Here is a 9,723-nt window from a genome sequence, read left to right as displayed (position 1 = left end):
ATGTAAGAACTTGGTCTCTCTCTCCTTCCTTCCCTCCCCCACCTTCCTCCTTCTCAATCTTTCTCTCACTCTCACTCTCTCTCTCTCCTTAGAACTGAATTATTTGCTTCTTGTTCTTGTTCTCCAAGTCAACAAAGATAGAGTGGCAATCTCTTTTGTACACTTCACTTCTTTTTTTTCTTTCATTGAGTTTATTGGTACATTTTAGGTATACAGTACATTTACACTCATCATTGGAATCTTGTACCTTTACATGACAGGTCTTGGTTCTCATTTTTTCCCCTTGTCCCTGCCCTCCCTTCACCCTGCCAGTTTTTTGTTTTGTTTTGGTTTGGGGTTTTTTTGTTTGTTTGTTTGTTTTTTGGTACCGGGGATTGAACTTGGGTCTTTGTGCTTGCAATGCAGGCCACCAAACCGCTGAGCTAAATCCCGGGCCCATACCCTGCCAGTTTTTGACACACGGTTTTCAAAGTGGTTGTAGTTGTCTCTAACCAGCTGACTGGAGAGGAATGAGCATGGAGAATTGCACAGAGGAAGTTTTTGTCATCGGCCTAGAAATGACAAGCCGCATTTCTTTGGTAGATTTCAATTGCACAGGCTAATCCAGCTGCAAGGGAATCTGGTAAATAAATTCAGTCTCTGTGCCCAGGAAGCAGAAGAGATTTTTTGGCAAGCATCCGCCAATCTCTGCCAATGAATCCAAATAAGCATTTCAACTTCTTGCCCTGATAGAACACACTCCCCTTCCTGGGACGACAACCCAAAATCCCATCTAACTTCTATATCAACTTCAAGATCTTCGCTTGAGGCGCAGGTATGGCTGTGGCTTCCTAAAATCTGGAGATCTGCGTACTAAAACAAAGTATCTCCTCTCCATTGACTTGCTCAGTAGCGGGCACAATCGCTGTAATGAAACTTCCATTAGAGATACCTTAGAGGCCTCAGTCCTTGGCAACTCTGGGACTTTGATGGGCAGGGATGGAGAAGATCCATGTTCTAGCAATGGGGGAGTTATTTGGTGAGACCCTGATTCTTCTCTCTGGGCATATAATTCCCCACTTGTGGGGAGCCTCTCTTGTCCAGTATTCCCCGGGGCCACAAAATGAATGAAATGGGCCATGACAAGAATGCTCTTCTTAGGAACTAAACAGCTTTCAGCACTCACTTTGCCCAATTTCAGCTCTTGCAAATTTGGGGGCCTGCAGATTATTCAAAGATTCCAGCAAAGTTGTGTTGTTTTTAAGTCTAGATTAGCCTGTGTTTCCCTTGGCAGCAAAAGTTTCTCAAAAACCTATGTCTCCCTTTTCTGTTTTAAATCAAATTCAGTGCATCAGTAGCAGGACCTGAAAGATTTTTCTGCACATACCTATTTTGTTTTGTATTATTTTCTCTCTCTTGACCCCCTCTCAGCAGAAGTGACAAAAGGCACGTATGAGGAGTCACACCCTTTGTCTCCTCTTTGGTGAAGGAATGAAGTACCCTGATTCACTGAAAAGCTTAATGGGCCTTTACTGATTTTTTTGTCTTATTTTCAACTATTTGGGACCCAGAAGCAATAGGCTTTTCTAATACTAGACAGCCCCAAATTTCTTTTCTTCTCTTTCCTCTATATTTAAAATTACTTCTTTCCTGAGCTCACCTTTCTCTCAAGAAACATGGGAGAGGTAACTCAGTAGAGTTTCTTCCCGAAGAGTGAGGAGTAACAGCTTTCCATAATTCAAGCTCCTGAGTTACACACAACGCACATGGTCAGTCTTCTAAATTACTGTAGATGAGTTTTAGAAAATATTTTGTCACTTCACAATATGGAACTCAACCTCTCTAGCCTTCAATAGTTTCATCCCCATCACCACCACCATTGTCAGTACCATAGGATATAGGTGTTTCGACAACAGGACTCCACACTAGGTACTGTACTGACTTCCATATTAGCCAAGATTAGCCACTGTAGGAGAAGATTCTAGAGAGCCTAATCGTGGAAGGGACACTCTTGCTCTTGAAACTGTGCTGCTTGGATTTGGTTTAGTGGAGGAGGACATTCTTCTTCAGTCATTCTGGGTCCCAAGCCAGAAAGGCTCTGACATCTCCAAGGTCACCAAGTCTTCATCCCAGGAGGGAATAACAAATCATGGGAATGATTTTCTTACAGGCTAACTCAGGAATGTTTGCTTACTTCAGTGCTCGTCTATTTACTGAACCCAGGATTTACCTGGTTTTAACACTCAAAGTCCCACTTTTTGGGACTAAGTTCCTAGGAAAACCATTATATTTGGCACCCTAAAAGCCTTGTTCCTTAAGGAGGGCCTTGAATCATCTGTTTTCTTGATCTCCTAGTTTATAAAGACTACAAACACATATTGGGGCATGAAATGAATGTACTCATGTAACAATAGGACAGAGTGGTCCCCCCATGAGTCAGCTATATAATGAAGTGGTAGGATCATACTACCACAAGGAAATGCTACCCAGTTAACAAGAGCTCCTAAAAGAATTCCCAGAAATATTTTTGCCAAAGACTCACCTGAGAATAAACAATGAAGAAATAATACAGATTTTATACCACAGAAGGCAAATTTTGCCAGAAAACAAGTGACCTCATTTATCTTAAAGGAATCTGTGTGAGTTATCCTTGAGGACAGGGACTGTGGCTTGTTCACTATACTTATCTCTAGCATGTAGATGACATTCAATAAACACATAGTTTAACAGAGAGCCTGTACCCACTTCCTCTCATCAAAAATGTTTTCCTGATTTGTCTTGCTTTGAGCAGCTGCTTATGGCAGAAGGCTAGTTCTTGAGATGGGCACAAGATAGAAAGCAGGTGTGAAAGCTTGCAGCCTATAGGCTCACCTGATTACTAGGTATGCTTCTATTTGATCTGCACAGTGTCAGGAAGTCAAGAATTTCCAGGCAGAGCCCTAGAGTTGTGGATCTTGAATAATTGGAAGTTCTGGCAACATACTGCTTAAATTCCCCCATGGCAACAAGTGGATGAAACCCTACTCAGTGGTAGCTACCCAGTCCCTGTTAGATGGAGCATCCACTCCAACTGCTGCAGTCACTGTATTTCCTACTGCCTTACCCTCACTCACTCAGGAACTTCCCTGTCATCTGTCATTTCTGGTAGACACTGAGGTCTGAAATGCCTGGCCTAACGCACAGATTCTAACCTAAGAGTGTAGCTCAGAGCTAGAGTGCTTGCGTAACATGCACAAGGTCCTGGGTTCAACAGCAGCCCGTTAGCAGGGCCCAATTACAAATCTCAGTGACTTCCAGCCTGGCTGTCCACAGCCCTGCTTTACAGAGATTTTTTTTTTTCCATAATGGAATTAATAATTTGAGAACTATATTGCCCATCTGAAATCATTTATGTGCTTCTACCAATATCATTTTTAAACATGGGAAGTTTCCAACTTCCCTAATTCACATCAGTGAAATAGCTGTCATTTGGTATTACTTTTTAGATGAAATGGTATATTTCTGTTCATATTCTGAAGGACATTTTTCTTCCTATTTGTGCTTTCCTAGTAAGGTTTAAACAGCCACTAGTATCAGATGCTACATCAAGTGCTCTTAGAAAAATCAAGCTGGCACAGCTTTATTCCTGTGAAAAACATAAAATTACACATATAAACAAACATAAACAAGAGGACTAATGACTCAAAAATAATAGGAAATTAACACTCTTTGAAGGGTTGCTCTGAACCATTTCTAGGCCTACTGCCTTCCAGCATTAGCCTTCCAAAACCCCTGTGGAGACAGCATGTCCCCATTTTTAAGTGTGAGGAAACAGAGACCAGCAAATAACACGCCCGGGGTTACTGAGCTAGTAATTGCAGAACTAGGATTAAAACCAAATTAATTTTCTTCCAAGAAGTTAAGTAAACAAACACATATCACACATATATCCCCTCCTCCAAAGGCCATAGGAAGAAAATAAAGTCACTGTGAAACACAGGATTGTAGCATCTAAGATAGGACAGATTCCTTGTGATTTTTAATTTACAAATGGGAAGCAGATATGAGGAGCTACATTCCCCACCCAAAGGTTAGGCAGCTGGCTCTTACAGGGCATGGGCTGCTAAGAGGCTCACACCCAGCTCCGTACATCTCCTGCACGCCCACCAACTCAGGGACCTTACTGCACTATCTGCTTCCAAGTTCTGACAGCAGACCTCCATTTCCGGGGCATTTTGTCTAAAAGGAAGAGAAAACTTCATTTTCTCTGCCTCTATTCTAATCTTAATGCTATTATTGCTGTCAGAACAGATTTGAAGTTGACATCTAAAGGCACTCAGCTTGTCAGGCCCTAGTAGCTTCAACTACTTATTTTATTTATTTTGGTTTTTTAAGACTGGGTTTCACTATGTAGTTGAGACTGACCTGGAACCCATTACATAGCCCAGGCTGGTCTCGAACTCACAGCGATCCTCCTACCTCAGCCTCCAGAGTGCTGGGATTACAGGCATGCACCAGCACACCCGACTTGACTACTTATTTTATGTAACACAAGGACTGGTAGTGTTTGCAGTTTAAATTCATTTTAATTTCTAATTTCAGTTATGGTGAACTTATACACATATCTTGTGTAAATTTAACACTGATTCTGGTGTGACATATTCACATTGAAAAGTCAATTTTTGCTTCTAAAGTATGTAAAAAAAAAGCACAGTTACTGAATTATAAACATTGTTAATTTGAAACAGAAAGCCAGCATTCATTAAAATCATGTTTCTCTTTCTCCTTCACTGAACAGCAGTTGCTGATGTCGTGAACACTCAGTGCTCCTACAACATTCCATTCTCTTTAGAAATTGTTCCCGCTCCACAGAACAAGTGTGATATAATCAATTATATAACAACCCACAGGCTGACAAGGCCCAGTCAGGTCTGTAAGCAGCAAACTGCCTTTTCAAATCACTAAATATTCTTAGTCACTTAAAAGTCAATCACTTAAAAGCATGTTTAGTAACTACTAAAATAAAAAAAGTGTATAAAAACATCTTTGATTTTCATAATTCATTCTTATTTCACATACAATTATTCAGCTACCAAAATTTGATGAGTTTTGCATTTTTAATAGGACCCAAAGGTCTACTAAATAATGGAGAAGAGATTGAGGTTTCTTGAATATTCCACAATTATCACCTAAAGTATTAAGGAACTTCATTAAAAACAAAAAACTTGAAATGGTTAGGGGTTTGTCCACTATCGCTTTCTTTTTCAAGGAAATGGAATTACTTTATTTAAACTGAAGTTATCTAATATGATAATGATTTTTTAAAGTCCTCTCTCCACATTTCCCAAACCTCTTCATGCCAACTGCCATCAGCCTGTGATGGTCAGCAGTTCACTCTTTCCATATTTCCACTTCATAGCAGCCAGGCACACTAACAATTCTTTTCAGGAAGTTCTGATGTCCACTTACCAATCTCCCGCCAGCTCCACGTTATAGCAATGAAGGATTCAAACAACTAAGTCCTCATCCTGCAAGGACTTAGGTAAGGCTTAGAGCTGGCACATGCCTGATTCCCACTGGGCAGATGATGAGGTCCTGTGACAGATTACAGAGCCAAGTCCATCCACCCTGTTTACTTGCTTAGTGACATTGCACCTAGAGCAGGGTAGGAACTCTCAGGCTCATTCCATTTGCTTTAGTATTCCAGTGTTTTACACTGTGACCCATTTGACAGTCTTACAGAATTTAACTGTGAGGGACTCTCTTGATCACCACGTCCCACCTCAAATCCAGAGTAGGCAACCCCTGGTATATGTCTATGTGGGCAAAACAAATTACTGTCCCAGGAGTTAGAAACTCATTTCATTCTATGAAAGACACCTCAACCAAGGTAACAGAGTTCTCTCATAAGCTTTTTAAATTTTCATCTTGATTCTAGAACTATTATTGGTATTATACACAGAATAAGGATCATTCCCCTTTTGTTCAATACCCATTGGAAAATAAAGACCATCATGGACTCCCAGAATTTAAGCCAAAGGGAAATTTAAGACAGTATCTTCAGTTCTCCTCAGCCCATAGGGGTGAAACCACTCATCTAAATCACATAGTAGTGAAAAGTGAGCTGTCTCCTCCCATCTCTTTTCTTACTGATTGAACAATTCAGTATTAATTCCTTTCACTTTTATAGACAAATCATAGGCACCCCTATTTTGTGCAACCCTTTCTCCCTTTTAAGTCTATACTGGCCAAACTGCATAACTTTACATGAAAATAGTTGTGAAAATGACTGCAATTATGTTCACACTGTAATAGGGAAACACTTGTTTATCAACAGTTTATATGCTTTATTGAAAGTTGACAAGTACAACAGTTAAATACAGGGACACCTTACAACTGTGTAACAAACATGCACAGAAACATATCCCTATGACTACTATACAGGTAATATGCAGAATCCTACTGGGAAATCGATTCATTAGCTAGAATTGATCACTTTTCAAAGTATTCAACTAGCTCAATCAAAAAACTTCAGAGAACAGAGATTTACCTTAAGATATTCAGCAGCTAGGTTTCAGATTACACAAAGTGACTAACTGTGTCAAATTCTTAAAATTTCTTCAGGTGTGGTTTTGTTAGTTTTCATGTAGATCTCTATATAAAAGACAATCCACACCTCTTTAAACAGCCAATGAAACATCTAAATTTCAATCTGTACAACCTAAATAGTAGTTATAGTCCTCTATTGTACAAAATAGTTACACTACATACACAAATATACAATAAGCAAAACAACCTTCATAGTAAGATAGCCTAGATTTCAGCTACCTGTCACCATTTTTCCACTAATAGTTTTGTGTCATCTGCTGTTTCAGAAAAAGAGGCACAGTACTTTTTTTTTTTTTTTAAATGTATTTGGGTGACAGTCATCAGTTTGTACAATAAACTGCATTCCTCCTCATTTGCCTTGTCTCTTGCCTCCCTTTCAAGTTCCTCATGGTGGGAGGAGAGGAGAGAGCAAAGTCCAGTGAGGAGCTCCGCTGCTTCCTGACCCCATGCAGTAAACTATGTGCAAGAAGGAGAGTGCACTGTTGGAAGTGGGGTGGACAGCAGGGAAGGGATGGAAAGGCACTCGGCTCCTCAGAAATTAAACCATTCCTCCGGTATCTGCCAAGCCGTCGCACAGGGTACATCCATGCTAATTCTCTGATTAACCTTTAATTCACCCGGCTAATACATTTCTTCAACCCCAAAGCTTAGGAGTGCTTAATACTGGAAAAAAGAGATAAAGGCATGTCAGTCTCACGTCTCTTTTGCAGCAAGCAATGAAATGGGTGACTGTGGATGTGATTCTCCCTAGTACATCTTCTCCATCTGTTCAGATCAGATAGCAGCAACCAGTTCCATGGGGACACAGCAGCCTACGCAGTTGGTCCTGAGCCCTGGGATGCTGGCTGAGCAGGGGGCTGCGTGCTCCCCTGTGGCTGTGTGGTAGCAGGAGGGGAGCCAGTCTGCAGCTGGGCCTGAAACTGGGCAAGCTGCTCAGGACTAGCCAGTGTCTTCAGCAGAGTGTTTTCCTGCTCCAGCTGAGAATTTTTCTCTATTAGTTCTTTGATTTGCTCTTTAAGGACCTCCACCTCCTCTCTAACCGCATACATCAAATGGCTCTTCACCAGATCCTGAAAGAAAAAATAAGTTTAACTATTTCTGGACTCTACATTTCTAGAGTTATTTTTGCATAGCTATATATTCTGTCCTTAAAGTTCTCTAAAGGACACTTGGGGAAATATGAATATAACTATACAATAGTTAAGTTTAATATGTAAGTGTTCAAGCTTTTAAAAATTCTATGCCTTCTCTGCAGATATTAGCCAGAGAGGAATACAGTCAGTTTCCTATTGGAGATGGCAAAAAGCACCAGGGCTTCTTTGCCTGGGGCCTTGCATTCCCCAAGCCTGTTCCTGAGCCAGCTGCCTGGACTTCCAGGCCCGCAGCCCAGTGTCCACCTCCCCGCCCCCAAGTCCCTCCCAGGTCTGCAGAGACGCCTCCCTCAGTACTGGCTGCAGCCAGTTCCTACAGTGCATGTTGCCGCATTTTCTTCCCTCCACCCCCAGCACTCCTACCCCCCTTCGAGATTAAGCTGACATCACAGAAACCTGGGCAGCCATCGCAGCCAATAGGAGACCAAGTTATTTATAGCTCCGAATTAAAGGTTCGAGTTTGCCTAGCAACAGTGGGCAGAAAATCCCGTGAGAAGAGCCACAGGCGCTGCTCCAATAACAAAGAACGGCCAAAGAGGAAATAAAAAAATAGGAGAAATCCAGGCGCAGGCTGAGAAAACAAAACTTTTCTCCAATTCTCCTTCATTGCGCAATAGCACGCATTATCTGGGGATCTGTCTGTGCACCATTAGAGGGCCCTTTCCCGGGATCCCCAGCTCTACTCCCCTCCCCCTCATCTCCCTAGTAAAACCTTAGGATTCCTAGTAAAGCCACATCCATAAAGATGTGCTCAGGACCAACGGAAAAAGACACTGGGGCATTGCTTCCTAATAAAAAGGGTCGTCTAGAATCCCTACTTATGTGAAATCTGCCCAAGAAAGGTGCGTGTCTAACACCCCCAGGGCCCCTTTCTCCCTCCTTAGCAGCCGCGGTATGTGGCTTCAAACTGGCAGAAGACAGTGCCAGCATTTCTAAATGTATGAGGAGCGGTCAACATCATCTGAACGTAAGGGGTGCTCTGGTTGCACCTGAAGACCCCTCGCTTTTTGTACTGGGCTCACAGTTAGTATTAACAATTTTGAATCAGTACATACCATAGCTTGCTCGATTTTGTTGTCGATGGCTACCACGCTTGCACCAGAGGAGCTGAAAAAGATTGAAAAGAGAACATTGACAACATGAAATTTAAAACATCCAAGATAAAGATGGATATCCCCGTTCTGTGATGTTACTAGCATTATATTTTGAATAGTCTTTAATGCAATGAAATATGTCGCCCTCCAGAAAATACCAGCCACACTTATGAATATCCAGGCATTTCCTTATTTGAGGGAGCCACAAAAGGCTCAATTACATAATGTGGGAAAGCCTGTTTTCTGGCTAGACCTTCGAAAATAAGGCAATTCGTAACATTTATAAAAGCAACATCTATGTCACAGAAACCTCTCAGCAATGGACAAAGGAATTTGCCTGGCTTTTACCCACATTATTACAAGCATCTTACAAGTAAATTTAAGGAAACTATCACAGCCGACATTTACCTATTGTCAAGTCTCACAGAAGCGTTTTCAGTCCCCAGCAAAGATGACAAAAAAGAAATTGAAAAATGTCTCAGTTGGTAAACTCCTAGATCCATCGCCACTGGTCTACACCATTGGGATTTCATACAATTGCTGCCAAAAACACCCTCGTGGGAAAAAAAAGGGGGGGCAACCAGAAGCCTTCTTTGAGCTAGACAAAAATCTGGCTTTCTGCAGCCCGGGGGAAGAGAAAAAAGTACAGCCCTGGTTTAAAGAAACCCGGCTTCTGGGGCTTGGCGATCCAGGGAAGATGTGGATCCCAGCACGGCGCGAGGCCTCCAGGAACCGAAAGGGGCTCACTCTGCTCTAGACCAGGTCTCCTGGTTTCAGTGCAACATATATGCAGGGCAGCGCCGTGCCGATTGGCCGGCTCTTCACAGGCCCGCCCTCCGCCTTCCCCGCCCTCCCCGCCGCCGGCTCTCCCCCCCCCCCCTCCCGTCTCCCTAGTGGGCTGCCCAGGCCGC

General features: G+C 42.3%; 1 protein-coding gene across 3 annotated transcripts in view; it reads right to left on the bottom strand.

Moving 5' to 3' along the window:
- Positions 1-6,986: 6,986 nt before the first annotated feature.
- The window catches only part of Tsc22d1 (TSC22 domain family member 1), a 118,316-nt gene continuing 115,579 nt past the window's right edge, over positions 6,987-9,723 (bottom strand). For 2 of the 3 annotated variants that reach the window (XM_010637054.2, XM_010637063.3), the window contains 2 exons: positions 8,774-8,825; positions 6,987-7,637 (listed from right to left, as the gene is read on the bottom strand). In XM_010637054.2, coding sequence (XP_010635356.1) covers positions 7,380-7,637; positions 8,774-8,825 — 310 coding nt within the window. In that variant the 3' untranslated portion in view covers positions 6,987-7,379. Of the gene's footprint in view, positions 7,638-8,773; positions 8,826-9,220; positions 9,638-9,723 lie in introns of those variants that run through there. The other variant, XM_010637062.3, reaches the window with a different exon arrangement.

Source organism: Fukomys damarensis, unplaced genomic scaffold (assembly GCF_012274545.1).
Source record: "Fukomys damarensis isolate Sample0158 unplaced genomic scaffold, DMR_v1.0_HiC HiC_scaffold_38, whole genome shotgun sequence".
Classification (NCBI taxonomy): Eukaryota; Metazoa; Chordata; class Mammalia; order Rodentia; family Bathyergidae; genus Fukomys; species Fukomys damarensis.
This window is presented reverse-complemented; position numbering and strand designations above follow the sequence as displayed.